A 15,151-nucleotide genomic window follows, 5' to 3' on the forward strand; every position below is an offset into this window, starting at 1 on the left:
AGACTGTGACAATCTGAAGCATGAGCCTTGGCTTTTCTGGGCAGAGGTAGATTGGCAACAATCTTTAATAGAGGTGACAATAATCATTACAGCCATTACAGGGCTGCACCACAAGTCCACTACAGGAGCAGGAAGTGCAGGTATTAACAGCTTGGCTTCTCCCTACACTGCTTAAAAAAATGAAATCTGTGCTTTTGTTTGATATGCTAATAGCAGTCCCTTTTGTTTGTTAGGGAAATCCTCAGTTTGCTGCAGCTTCCTTCTGGTCTGACACACCCTAAGCTAATCAATGACAAATTGATCCTAAATGTCTAAATGTCCCACTGACCATGGCAGTCAGTCCCCTCAGAGTGAAGCGTCACTGTCTCCAGCTCACCCTGCTCCCCCTGGGCTGCTGCTGCCATCCTGGAATTCCATCACCAGCCTCAATCTGTGCCTTCTCTTTCTGTTCCTCCCTTTGCAGGGGCACATCCTGGCCAAAAACAGAGTGGGATTTTCTAAAATCCCCTCTGGGAAATGCGTGCTGTGGGGGTTTTCCAGAGTGAAATTGAGACCGTGGCATCCCCACCTGGCAGGCCAGGGGAGCTGGGGGTTTCAGGGTTTGGGCTGGCCCAGTAAAAGCCAGGCAGGCAGCAGAGCCTGAGAACCTCCAGTGTCATGGAGCATGGCCAATGTACCTCCAGGCTGAGGTATAAAAAAAATCTGAAGAGTAAGAAAATGGTTTTTAAGTGCTTTTGCCTTAAAATGTGTTCTAGGCTTTCCCTTTATCTCTCTTCTTTTTTTCTTAAATGAATACTGTTCTGAAGAAGCAGATTTTGGGAGCATTGTGCTGGGAACAAAAGGATTCTTTCAAAGACTTGTTGCTCAATCTTGTTTACAGGATTTTTCTTTTCCTGAAGCCTTTTAAAGTCTTCTCAGTTATTCTCTTCCCTAATGTATTCATATTTGCTGGGATAAAACTTGCTCTATTTTGAGGAGGACTGCATCAAGTGCAGTTCTTCCCAGAGTTTTCTGGGTTAGCTGAGAAAACTGGCAATGGCGTTGTTTCCCCTGTGCCCTCCCATTCTCACAACAACTCCTGCTGCTTTCTCTCTTTCTCCTCTGGGTCAGGGCTGCTGCTGCCCCTTCCCTGGCCAGCTCTGCTGCTGCTTTCCCCTTGACCTCCCAGCTCTGCCCTTCCTGACAGCCCAGCCGGACACTCACAGTGAAATCTCAGTGGTCAAGGTTGACTCTAAACTTGGGCTTGAGAGCACATTTTCCTTCCAGCAACTCCTGTTCCAGCATAATTTCCATGTGCTGTGACTTCTGAGGTGCCCTGCCTTTCCTGCCAGGTGTGTCACACACACCTGGGTGGGTGAGGAACAATTGCACTTGTCCATGTGGCATTAATAATTATGATCATAATCATCTCTGGGAACACATTAATGTTGCTTCCTTACATATGCATTAGGTTAACACTTAGCTAAATAATCATAATTAGCAACTTGGAAATTTTGTGCAAGCCTTAGTTATTAAAGCCTTAAATGAGTCCTGTGAGGTATCATTACCACTATTATATAAACTGAAAAAATTGACCACATCAAAGATAATTGTCTTTCCCAAGACCCAGCAATGAATCTCAAACTGAGAAGTTATTTGATCTCCAAGGCTCTGTTTCAGCCATGGATTTTGCATGCTTTAAAACACTGACTCCCAGGAGTTCAATGCAACTTGGCTGAACAATAAAAAAATATTGTTTACATTCTATTATCTAGACATCATAGAAGAAATAAGTTGTCAGTACTAGCCCTGTGGTTTTTTTGGGGGATCCCTACTGCAAATAAAAAAATATTTTTGGGGAATTTAGGATGGCTTCTGTATAACCCTATTAGTAGTTGTAACCTTAGGTGTTGTTTTCTACTTTGAAATAGAATTACTGAAGCAAGATATTACCTGAAAAATGACAAGCTCTGCTAGAATGCTGTTGAAAGTTAACCTAAATGGCACAGAAATGTCATACATAGCTGATTATAATCATGCTTCTGTGTAGATGTTATTTTTGTATATTGCTCTGGTCTGTTTATAACCATTAAGAAGGGAATTATGCACAGTAATGCGTCTAGATTCCAAGGAAGTTATTTAGCCTGTACATTATGATTTTTATTTGTTACTTGGCTGCAGGACAGCATATGGAGTCATTATCCACTTAATAACTGAGATAGCTGCAACCTCCCTTCCCCCTGGTGAGCGTGGGGCTGGGGGGAGGCAGCATCTGTCACCTGTGCAGACAGACTGCGAGGGGCAGGGTCACCCAGGGCTCCCCTCTCTGCCTTTTCCAAGAAGAATTGTTTGCTTGTGGGCTTTTCTGTTGTTTTTTAAAGTTTTTTTTATATATATTTTTTTCTACCTGGAATATCAGTTTGCTAGGAAAGTGTAGGCGCTGCTGTGGGAATGTCTCTTTGCATTGGTACAGAGTTCACTCCCTCCTGCCCTTTGTGGCCCACCAGTGTGCCAGGGACAGTGGGGCATGTTTGAGTTCTGGGAAATTTGTGTGCCAAATGTGAAAGATGCAGCTGGGGAGATGAGTTTGATGTTCTTTGAGGCCACAGAGGAACTGGCTGAGTTAAGATTCCAAGATACTGATTTTCTTTCAAACTGAAACAGTCACATCTTGACCGTGGTCTTTCTAGCCAGAGCAAAAGTATTTCTATGTTTGCATATTGTTCTTTGGAATATGTACTTATTCTGCATGTCCCTGTCTCCCTCTGTTGTTCAATTTCCTACTCTTGTGTGCTTTTTAATGGCTTTTATTGGTCTTCCTGAATTGTAACCAAGTTGCTTATGGGGCAAGTAAATTTTAATAAGGTTTTATTTGATTATAACTTCGAGTGTTCAGCTTGGGCTCATGTAAAAGGTGGCTTGTTTTTTATGGGCTTTTTTTTTTTTTTTCATTCAGCATTAGTGTAGCTAAAAATTCACTGGAATCCTGTGTTTAAAATTGTCAATCTAAACTGAAAACTATAGTCCTTAATTGTTCACATTACTAGCAGCCATCAGCTCTGCTCATTTTGGGTTTTATGCATGAGCTAAGCCCATAGTTTATACCTGGGTCTCTGAGAAAATAAAGTATCTGTTTCTCCAGGCACCTACAGCATCAGCCTTGTCATGCTGATGACTGTGGCGAGACAGCCTTGCCATTAGTGCCGGCCCTTTGGCATCTCTGTGCTCGGTGAGCGCAGCCGGGCTGCTCAGCTATTCACCGCACATCGCAGCCGCAGTGCTTTCCGAAGGATCCCCGCTCTGCCCCGGCTGGAGCAGTGTCTGTGCTCAGCCGCTGTCAGTCCTGCTTTGTATCAGCCCCGCTGCTCTCCGCGGCTCCGCAGGGCCGGCCGGTGCTGCCCGCGGCGCTCCGGGGCTGCCCTGGGTGTTCCGGGGCTCTGCCGCGCCGCTCCCCGGCCCCGAGCAGCCATCTCCGCTGCTTCTAAAGAGAATCCGTGTGCCGGGCCCCCGGGCAGGGGTACCCTCACTCAATGCCGTCCCGAGCGCGCCGGGTGCGGTTCGTGCATGCGGGGACAGCGCCCGCGCATCCCCCGGTCTGTGCGCACCCCCCGTCCCTCGGCTCTCCCGTCCGTGCGCATCCCCCTTCCCTCGGATCCTCCCCGGTCCTGCGCATCCCCCATCCCTCGGATCTCCCGGTCCCGTCCCCCGCAGGTCCGGGGGCACCGCCCGCTCCCCGAGGCCGTTTGGCCGCCGCTCGTTGCCGGGACCCGCAGGCTCTGCCCGGGGCCGGGAGGAGATGGAGCGAGGCTGGGCTGGCAGCGGGAGCGGCTCCGTTCCGGCCGAGGCTCAGCCCTCAGGGGCCGAGTTCAGGGGAAAAGAGAAGAAACGATAACGGTTCTTCCCTTTCCCCAGCAAAGGCAACAAAGTGTTCAGCTTGGGCTCACGTAAAAGGTGGTTTGTTTGCTCAAAAGGTGGTTTGTTGTTGCCCAACCAACAAAAAACCTCCTCGACTGGAAGGTGTGTGCCTGCTCACGGTAGGGGGATTGAAATCAGATGATCTTTAAGGTCCCTTCCAATCCAAGGCACTCCATCATTATATGAAAAAAAACCAAAACACACCCAGAACTAAACTCGGAATTTGTCTTCTCACTTTTCTCTCCAGGCAGCAACTGGGCTGGGCAGGGGGAGAAGGGAGCACTGGGTGCCTGTGTCCCACCACCTTGGTGTGGAGAGGCTCGGGCTGCAAAGAGCCCAGCTTTAAGCAAATGCTGCTTTGGGGACAAACGTCCCCGAGTGAAACCCCCAGCATCCTATCCCTCGGTGTGGATGCAAATTGTCCCGCTGAGTGTTAAACTCGGTTTCAGTGGTTCTGGGACAATGCACTGTGTTTCTAGATGAATAGCTTGAGCAGTGGCATCCTCCTTATTTGCTGTTTCCGTAAATATCTCACCTCATAGCAAAACTTGTAACTGTGTTACAGGGTCAGTGAGTGTGCGGCTCTGGTTTGGAGGCTGAGCCTCCCGTCTGACCCTGCTGGCAGAGGTGTGTCACCGGGGCCCCTCTGAGCAGTCATCTCGGCAAGGAGAGCTTTCTCAGAGTGTGACACAGCAGAGTGCTTGAGTGTTTGGCTAATTCTGTGAGCTGCTTTGAGACCTGCAGACAAAGCCCTAGAGCTGGTACTGCAGGTAGCTGCCCTACCTGCAGGTTCCAGGGCTGTGTGCCTGAGCAGGGGCTGCCTGCAGCCTCTGAGGGACACACCTGGGCAGTGGGGAAGGGCCGTGATTTCCCTGCCCTGGTGTCCCTGCAGTGGTCATTGCAGTCCCTGGGTCAGCTCAGGGGGGCACAGCTAATGAGCCACAGGTGTGGGCACTTTCCAGCTCTCCAGTCTGAGCTGGTCTGTGCAGCCCAAATACCTCAGGGTTACCATCACAGCCAGACTTACACGAGGGTGGTATGGGGCCCCAGAAATGCAAGGCTGTCTGCTGCTTTTCCATGGGTGTCATTTCAATGCTGTAAGTAAGAAAAATGCTCGTGTCTTTTGTGTTGGATGGGTTATCCAGGACTAAAAGTTTCCTCCTGATATCTTTATGGCAAACATTTGTTTTATTTTGGACTTTAGCATCAGCAGGTGTTGGAAGTATTTAAATAACATCCTTTCACTGTTCTTAAAGGACCTCTTGATAAACATAAATATTTCTATTCTGGTGAATACCAGAACATGCATTGGAACTATTTAGGCCTTGGATCAGACATTACTTGTGATGTTACAATGGGTTTAGCTAATTCTTAACACACTGAGAAGCGTTTTGAAAATGAAATTCACAGTACTATGTGCTTCTTCACACATTTAGTTTCTTTGTCACGAACATGTATTGGTTGATGACAATTAATAGTCTGTGAATTTGGCTGACAGCAAACCTGTTAGTTGAAACAAAAACTAGGTGCTATAGTAGTGATAAGGGCAACAGACTGCTGATATTATGCTTTATGATTTATGCTTTGTCTGGCTTCACTCATATCCTTTATGCTAAAAACCCCCAAAACAGCAGCACATGGTATTGCTTTACATTATTATAGTTACTTTGAAACCTTAATCAGCAGAAAAATCTATAATGAATAAGGTTATATAAAATTTCATCAGGGATCCATGTGTTTCTCCATTGAGTTCAGCAAGCACAGTTTAAATGGAGAGAAAAAAAATAGCAAAAGCAAACAGGAGGTTCATGGAAAGAGGAAGTGGAGGTTATTAGACAATTTGATCACTATAAGATTGCCTGTCTGCTTTGTTGTTTGGGTTTGTTGTGTGTTTGAGATTGTTGTTGTGGTTATTTTTTTGGTTTTGGGTTTTTTAAACAAAATTATACCCCTTAATTGTTGTGATTGTGGTGTTTACTAAGATGAGCACTTTCTGGGAAGTGTGCATGGTGACTCTGTCACGTTGTATAGTGTAGTTATTATCTATTCCTGGCAGCTTCCAGAGGGGTTTTTTTTAGGTATTCAGAACCTGAAGTTGCACCATTTTATCCCATATTTCATAAGCAAGGGTGAGGTAATTGTCAAAGAGCGTTGGCTGTTCAGCAAAGTTTTGAATTGCGTCCGTGACTGTCACAGGAGAGAGCGCGTCAAAAATGACAATGCCAGTAATAAACTGGCTGGGTGAAAAATAGTAAAAGTAAAAATAGTTCTCTCTTCTTTTTGTGTTAATTACTTTTTCACTTTGTCAGAAACTGTTTGTGAGAAAGCTTTTGCTTTAATGAGTCTGTCTTCATAAAGTTGAGGAACATTTCAAATAACAGCCAGATAGTTCACCCTTGCTCTTAGTCAGCTGTATGAAAGATGTGGCACAGTCTCAATTGAGTTTCCATGGAATCAAAATCTGTATGTTCTTAAGAAAAAAAAAATCTAGGAGAAAAAAAAGAATGTTATTATTAAATTGGGATCATTCTTAAATATAGTATATTACTTGTTATTGATAACTTTAAGAGAATGAATATATCTAAAAAGTCATATCTTGCTATTTATAATCTGATCTGGTTGCATTTCAGAACTGTGAAACAGTTAACATAAAACCAGACCTAAAATGTGCATTTAAATTTTTTTTTTTACTTTTTAATCATCTGTAATGTAATATCATACTCACTTTTTATAGCATTTTTAATATGCATATGCTTTTTTGAACACTTCTGTTATTTTTTAACAATTTACTAAAAATACTATATCTTAAAGTTCTGAAGGGTCAATCACATCAAGCTCTTGCTGTTCTCAACATTCTAATCAGCACTTCACATTTACCAAATTTATTTCTTTTTGCTTCAGTGCACTTTCTTAGAGGTATAACAGGGATAAAGGCAGGAACAGCTTTTGTGGTTGATACCGCAGGTTTGCCAAAAACAGTGTCCTGTGTCTGATGAGAGCTGAGGAAATGCCAAATTAAGGGTGCTTTTTATGCCATGTCAGCCCTTGTTGGTGGAATTTTCCTCCATGTGCTGTTCCAAACCAGATGGGGAAAAAACCAAGCTTTCCTGACCCTGCCTCCCGTTTTTCTTAGCAACTCACTGTCTTGAGTCATAGTCTGGATGCAGTATGGAGGTGTTTAATAAAAGAAGCTTTTGACTCCTGTGGCAAGTAGCTTTTGGTTTAGGAGATAAGTGGAATTTTAGGGGTTCTGTTATGATATGCAAGTCCTCTTGATCATTACATGGAAAAACTTGAAGCAGTTAATGAATTGTCAGGTGTTACTAATAGGGTGTAGACCTAATCCTGTAAGACCTTTGTGCTATAAATATAGTGGAAAAAGTGGAGTTCTGGTACAAAAATTGTGGGTCAGGACACATGTAAACAGGTGCAAGTTTGAAAAATATAAGACCTTTGTTACTGTTTCTCATTTCCTCTGTAGTGTCCTGTATTAGAGAGCCAATTTTGTGTTTTCATCTTGTAACTTTAATCTGAAAATAAAAACTTAGTAATTTATAAAATACTCATTCTGAAAATAAAATTTCTTCCTTGCCTCTGTTTTTGGTCATCTCTTGCAGTCTTTTGGCATCCTTGGCTCATGGCACAGATAAAACTTGGCTCCAGCAGGGCAGCAGGTCTTTGTATTCTGACATAAAAGCAAACAATTTTAAAGGTTTAGAGACTTGGTTCTGGGCTTCCACATTTGAAAGGAAATGTGCTTGTGTCAAGATCATCTGACAAAAAAAAAAAAAAAGAAGAGGTTTTTGATCACCCTGGTTGTAAGGCAATGACAGCAGTGGCCTTCTAATTTGTTGACATCCTTCTGCTTTTTGCCATCTGTATCATAGGTGTAGCAAAGCAGTGTCTATAGAGGCTGGAATTGAATTCACAGCAGAAATAATCTCAGAATAGAAGTCAGCCTGAATATAGGTCAAGTTAGTGCACAGGAAACCAACACATCTTCAAAGCTGTGGCTCAGAGAGTGCTCAAGGGTATACTTAAGGTATGAATGTTGCATATTAATTCAGGGGACTGGACAGTAAAACTGGGCTTTGTTCAGTTTCTAAGTGTGTTGCCCTGTACTCTGACATAAATTGTGCACTCGGTGAAGCTGTGTGCTCTGCTGTCTCAGCGTAGATTTGTATGTCATGTAGAGAACTTAAATTACCTAGTAGTGAAGAACATGCTTTAGGAGCCTCACAGTGCTCTCCTGGAAGCCAGCCTTTGTCTTTGTAGGCAGAATGTGCCTACAGAGCATGGAGGAGCTCTCAGCCTGTGGCAGGAAGAAATTAGGCACACCTGAACCTTGCAGGTAAATTATTCTTTCCATCCCCAATGCTAATTGAGGCACGGGGGGTTCACCTGAACTGGCTGCTGTTCAGGCACAGATGAAAGTAATTGGTTTACTGCTGGTTTAAACAATGTAAATCTTCTGTGGGAGATACTTCAGGAATTGTTTGAGCTACTGAGGGTTCTTGAAAGGCCTCAGCATGTGACTACAATTGGAGAAAAATTCTAAATGGAGATGTATGAAGCAGACAACAAGTTGGTGCTACAGAAGTCTGACTCTTGAAATGTCATTTTAATGCATATTCCTCTATGGTTTTACAAATAAATACAAGGGTGGGGTGGAATTACATGTCCTTTGAAAATTCTGTACCCAAATAGTCAAGAACATACTGATTATCTCCTATTTTAGTACTTGAGCAGAATTTATAGAAGTACTGATTTCCATTCATTCATGAAATGATTGGTTTCAAAACATATTAACACTTATTTTTATGGAATATAGAAAACTAGAAATTAACTATGTAAATAAAATAATAACTTAGGTATTAGTTATTATCACTTACTGAATAGACAATGATAGGAATCAAAGATTATTTTCAGTAGCCATTAGGAAATATGCATGAGTCATTACAAGCTGCTTTTGCTGGGGTTTTCTTTTTGTTTCCTTTTCAGAACACTTGGCTATCCCTTCTATCATGTAACGCAGGCAGTTGTAGATCAATTTGTTCAACCATGCATATAGTGAGTAAGGTTGTACTGTTTGGACCAAATGGAGGTCATAAACAGTTTTAATTTATAATGATGCTATCACATGTATTCGGTTATGCTCAAAAAGCAGAGTTTAAGTGGTTTTATTATTCATAGCAGCAATAGCATCACAGTTTTTCTTCACCCTGCCAGGATGTTGTAGCTTAGGCTTGTGCAAGGTCTTTATTTTGTGCCTCTCACCACTAAAATTATGTCTGATCCTGATGCTTCTTTTACCATACCAACTGAATTTCTCATTGTAAATTGGGTGCTGGGAAGTTAAATTTAGGCAATTTAAGACACAAGGGATTTTCTTGTATGCTCTGCCTTCCTTCTAGCCCTTCTGCTTCTCCTGTGTTCCCTCTGAGCAGTGAACAGATCCATTCTAGGGAATGGAGGCTGGGGAGAGATGAAGGACCACACTGTGCCCTTATAATTTTATAGTGCTTGTGCTGTTAGAGATCCACAGGTATTATTGAAACAGGGTTTTGGGAGATGAAGGTGCTACATTTTATTAAACCAACAGATGTAACTGGGGGGAAAAAAAAAAATAGATGCTCTCAGAGACAGTCTGTCTTCAGGTCTGAAACAGGAAACAAAACCAATAGGCTGGAAAAACTAATGTGTTTGTGTCACCCAAATAGATAATTGGCAAAGCAAGTCTCTGCTAGATGTAAAATAGAGAAGGATATTGCTAAGAGAAAGTGGTCATTGGCCCTTCTGCATAACCAGAGCTTTTTCTTCAGCTCTAAAGGACTTGTAATGAGTATTTCTGGCTAGGAGTTCCTGTGATGGGTGTGGGAGATTTCCCAGCCATTTGCCAGGTTCTTTCCCCATCCTGTGCTATGTGAGGCCATGTCTTTTCCTGAGGCTTTTAGGGGCTGGGGCTGGATTCAGCACCATTGAAACACAGCAGTGTGGTGGATGTTCTAAAATTGTTCTGTTCCTCCAGAAGTTTGGGGTCACTGAGGGTGTGTTTGCATGTGGACTAAAACACACAGCAGAGCTATCCAGATTGCTGGCAGAGCAGACAAGTATGGTACCAAGAGGTTTTCTGTGATTAAACTCAAACCTGGCTTCCTCAGGTAAGATTGAGGGGAAAGCTCTGGTTTAGTTATTTTCTCTGTAATGGTGAAAGTGTAAGAAAAGGTCTGGAAATCAGCTATTTATATCTCTGCACAAAATGGCATTGCTAGTACATTTCTGTGTGTAGTTATTTTGTAGTGGTGTGGTGCTGGTCTGCTCCTGCAGTACTGCTTGAGGAAGCTTAAATGGAAGCACATTTAACAGCAGTAAAATAGAGTTTTCTCACTCATGTTCATCAAAGCCTTGCCTGTCTTATGGAAATGTGACTGATTTATAGAGTAACTTCCATAGGAGAATGACTTGCCTTGCTCACTGTAGCTGTAAGGAGTCAAGCACTTCAGTGTCCAAACACTTTTAGTTGGAACACAAGGTCAGTTCTTATAGAAAACAATTTATTTTCTTCAATGTATAAGCTCATGCTTGGTTTTAGCCATGCAGCCTTATGCCTTTCTTGAAAACAAACAAGCTGCATGCATGTTTTCAAGTTTTTTGTTGACCTTGGATGCAAATGCAGTCATTTGATTCCATTGTGAATTTGTAGATAGGCCTGTGAGAGTGAATAAATACTTGCAGAAGTACGTATGTATGTGTTTGCATTTCCTGAAAGTTGTTGTCATGGATATAATCTAGTACATTGTAAGAGATGTGGAAACTTCTTATCAAGACTTGCATGAGAAAAGCAATTTACAAGTAAGGGTGAGAAAACACAAAATGAATGGGAAACAGGAAAGATCTCTCCCCTAATTGTTCCTGTTACTCATTTTAAGCAGAGGAGCTTCTTACAGCACTTGGGACTTAGTTTTGCTTGTTTTCTTTTCGAAAGGTAGTGAGGCAGTTCCTTTAGAGTATTGACTAATAATACTCTGGGAAAAAAAATGCAATAACTAAACTCATGCATCTCTATTTCTCCCTCATCTTTTTCTCCCCCTGAAATTTCAGGTGGTGTTAATTTCCATCAAACAGGAGACCTTTAAAACAGTGTAAGGAATCCATTGGACTCCTTACAGCAGCAGAGCATGAAGGAATTCTTGATCCATCACACACACTGCTCCTGTGTTGGGTCAGCAAGTGATGCATTGATACACATACAGAGAGATTTAAAAGCCCATTGTTCTCGTGAATATTTTTGTCCTTATGGTAACTTTAAGTTCACATGATGAAAGCTGCTTAAGAAGGTTAGTGAGAATCTGATTTTAGTAGATCTGTGTTTAAGTCCATGGATTCCCAGTCCCCAGGGATCAAAAAATAAGAGGTGAAATGCTGAAGCAATCACAAATTTATCAATAGGTTGGGGTTTGCAAGTTTAAAGAGTTGTTTCGCAAGTGTTGCTATACAGATATGAAAACTGGATTCCATCTGTCCAGAGCTTACTGTGATGGTTTTTGGTGAGAATCTGGAGGCAAACATTTATAGAAAAACATCAATTCTTATAAGTTTTATGGTATAATAATGATATGAAATTACCTGGGGTTGAAACTGACTCCTGATTCCCTGATAATAATTTGTGAATTCCTCTTTATAACCTCCTCTCTGGAACTGGAAAACCGTTACAAAAGAGAATACCAAGTTATTTAAAGCTGTTGCAATATTCCTTTAGGCTACCTGAGTACCTTCAGACCCAGATGCCAGAATGTGGCACTGTGTGGCTTGCATGAGCACTCTTCTGCACAGTCCACAGCTAGATCCAGATTTTTTACATTATTTTCTTTTCCCTAATGCAGTTGACGTGGTGGGATCCAACAGCCCAAATAGGGTGCTGCAGCAAAGAAAGTATGTCTGTTTTAAGGTTTCTTCCTATTTAATGTTGGCTTCATGTAAATCCTAGTGTGGTTGTGGGCTTGTGTCAGTTCTGCAGACAAGGACTTTGTGTGCTTTGGGCCAGCTGACCAATTGCCAGTTGGCATAAAGCCCATTTGCCTTGACCATGTAAAGGTAGATGGTATGAACAAAGCAAATCACAGAGGCTGCCCTGATGTTACGTGTTGTGGTTAGGGAAAAAACCTCCAACCAACCAAAGACCCAAACAATCCACACACATTCCACCCCATCTTGCAAGAAAATGAACCCTACTTGTATGAGGACTAAATGTGTGGATTTCCTCTAATGGGAATTCAAAATTAAATTTGAAATTTGGGCTTTAGCTTGTTACTGATTTTTTAAAAAACATTGGAAATATGAATGTGTCTGATGCACTCTTTTAAAGATGTTAGTCCTGGGTCCAGTTTCTTCTTCTCCTACCACTTTAGAGCAACTTCACCTAGAAATTCCAGGATTAATAAAATTAAGTGCCTGTAATACCTTTTTTAAAAACAGATTTATCAACGTTAATATGTTTTGTTGCCATGATAACTCAGTTATCAACATTAAACATTTGTTCAGTTCATTTGTTTATCAGTGGCAGTTTGTTAGTAGTTATAAGTAGAATTCCATCTGCCAGTTAAACTATATTGTAAATTAATGGAGAAATTAGCAGCTCCTGTTTTTTTGGGAGGGCAGGGGGAGGCGTCTCTGCTAATGAATATATGAAGTTAATTGCATTTAAATGCATCTCCAGGAGCTGGGTGGGGGGCATCTCAGGTAGGCTGCACACGAGTGTGCCAGTCAGGCGCAAACAGGCACACACTGTGATTATCTCAGTTTTCAAACCTGGAAGAGACAAGAACGTGTTGCTAAATGAGAGAGGCAGTATGTCATGCTCACTGAGATAAAAACAGAAGCTGCCAGACACTTTGGCTTTATTCTGCGAATTCTTTGCTTCGAAACTCTCCTCTTTTCTTCCGGCTCATTCTGCCTGCCGTTCTCATTCTCCCTCCTTCGCTCGCTGCTGTCGCGATCCCTCTCTCATTGTTCTCTCGCTCTTGCCCGTCTTTGATGCACATACGTTGTCACATTTCATTGACTCTCCCCTCTTCTCTGTTCTTACACTCACGCCTAGTGGTGCTTCAGCCAGAGCTCGCAGCCTCTCCGCCGAGTTTTAGTCATGTGTGAAGCTCAGTTTGATCGAGCGCTCCTTTTCTGCCTTTTCGCTCTCGCCAAAGATTAAAAGGTGGCGTCACATCGCTCCCCGGCTTTTTCCCGCAGGAGGGACTTAAAAGGGACAACAAAAACTAATCACTTCCAATAAGCGTTTTCTTGCGAAAAGGGGACTTGGCTGCGCGATTCGAGGCCGGTGCTAAGGATTGGGAAGGCTGGAGGATGCTTCATACTGCTAACAAGGGAAGGAAGCCTTCAACTGAGGCAGGTAAGAAGTGTGTGAATCCCAGTGTTTTATGGAGTGCTCGCTCGGAGCGGCGGGTTTCAGCCTTCGGTAACTGAGGCAGGCAACTGCAGCAAGAGGCAGCATCGGTGTGGTATCAGATTCCTTTTGTTTAACATGTAAAGTCTGTGCTGGAAATTGAATTAGAGATGGGGTGCTGAGGGCACTGTATTCACAATGACTGCTTGTTTTTTATTCTCCCCCCTTTTCTCTGTGTATCAAAATAAATCAGAGAGCCAGCTTTTGTGAAAGCTGGACTTCGCTTAAGGTTAAATTCAGTGCTGAAATCTCAGTGTAAGAAAAGCTTTAGAGTCTTAGAACCCTCAAGGAGCTTGCATTCTGCAATTTGATTGCAACAGCTCAATTTAAAAAATTATTTACTTATTTACTATTTATTGTAAGGTAAAATCTAGCATTGAGTTTGGGTCTAGGTGAATATGGTTTGTTTGCCTGGCATTCTGTCGGATGAATAGCTATACCCTTTCAGACATACTGTAAAACCTATTTCGTGTTTATGTTTTGTAAATTGAGATTAAGTAGCATCCTGAATGAAATACGTGACTAAAACTCATAAAATGCATCTGTGTTTAGTAAAGCAATCACCAAATTAGAATAATGGATTTATGTCAGTTGTCAAATGGAGTTAACTCTGGAAGTGCTGTCCACAAGTGCACTTGGATTACAATAAAGGGCTTTCTGTTTAACAGTTATTGAGAGGAGCTAATTAATCAGGCAAAGCCTATGAACTTAAGTCTTGTGATAATATAAAATTCTATAGCCTAAAGGGTTTGTGGTTTTGGGAAACGTGCCCTTTTATTCCCTGTAAAAATACATTAAGGTTTTATAGGGATTCAAAAGGCAAAAATAATTTTAGTAAGTGCTTTTTATTCACAGCTGGAATATTTAACTATTGGGACTCCTGTTTCTGTTCATCACTGGCTTTAGTGCCTTTTTTCTCTCTCTGCATTTTACAATTGCTCTCTGTATCAGCAAACTGACTCAAAATAGGAGGAAGGGATCCTGAGCAGCAGCAATATTCTGAATTTCATTGTCACACTGAAGAGTGAGCAAGCAGTCAAGGAGAGTTAGAGCATTATTAGGGCTCGGGAAGGAAGCAAATACTGTTGTAGTGATCAGAGTTATTTGCAAAGTGGAGCACTTGCTGCCTGGCTCTGAGCAGGGCTGGGAGAATCTAACTTGGTGAGCTGTCATCAACATCGATGGCTGGGCGGAATGTCGTGGTGCAGAGCTACAGATGAGCACCTGCAGAGTGAAATCAATCTGTTCACCTGAGAACTTTGGTCCTGATGCAGGTTCCCCCCAAGGCTGGGTGCTGCCTGCAGCCCCCCTGAATGTGCAGTGCCCCAGCAGGGCTGGGTGTGTGTGCAGGGCTGCCTGGAGCCCCCAGGGCAGCACAGTTTCCCCTGGAGAAGGGGGCTTCAAGCCCTGCTCCTTCCTCCAGTGGTAGTTATTCATGCACTTTCATCCTCATACAAAGGCACAGATTTTTTATTTTTTTTTCCTAAAGACTTGTGATCAGAACTTGCGAATGTTTCGCTGTTTTGCTGTGCATATTTTTGCTTCTTATCTATGGTTTTGCTGAACTTGTTTCGTTTTTGGCATTGGAATCGCCACTCCAGCTCTGTTTCACCTTTCAAAATGTTTCTATATGTTCTTCCAAGTTCTTTTTATGCTTCAGTTCTGTTTAGGCACATGTTGGGTCAAACTGAAATTAGGAGTAACTCCTCTGACAAAAATAGAAGTTCTGGATGTAATGTGGTACTTTAAATGGTATTTTATGCCTTAAAGTATATCTGAGTATAAATAGTAGATGAATTC

The 15,151-nt window shown here is 42.4% G+C and overlaps 1 protein-coding gene across 15 annotated transcripts in view; it reads left to right on the plus strand.

Moving 5' to 3' along the window:
* The window catches only part of TENM2 (teneurin transmembrane protein 2), a 612,801-nt gene that overhangs the window by 264,865 nt on the left and 332,785 nt on the right, over positions 1 to 15,151 (plus strand). For 2 of the 15 annotated variants that reach the window (XM_054288131.1, XM_054288132.1), the window contains exon 1: positions 12,783 to 13,297. The exons of the other annotated variants lie outside the window; for them this stretch is intronic. In XM_054288131.1, the coding sequence (XP_054144106.1) occupies positions 13,252 to 13,297 (46 nt within the window). In that variant the 5' untranslated portion in view covers positions 12,783 to 13,251. Of the gene's footprint in view, positions 1 to 12,782; positions 13,298 to 15,151 lie in introns of those variants that run through there. 15 annotated transcript variants of the gene reach the window in all.

The sequence above is a fragment of the Melozone crissalis genome, unplaced genomic scaffold (assembly GCF_028551555.1).
Source record: "Melozone crissalis strain CALT ecotype California unplaced genomic scaffold, PUWL_Pcris_2 ptg000061l_1, whole genome shotgun sequence".
NCBI classification, from domain to species: Eukaryota; Metazoa; Chordata; class Aves; order Passeriformes; family Passerellidae; genus Melozone; species Melozone crissalis.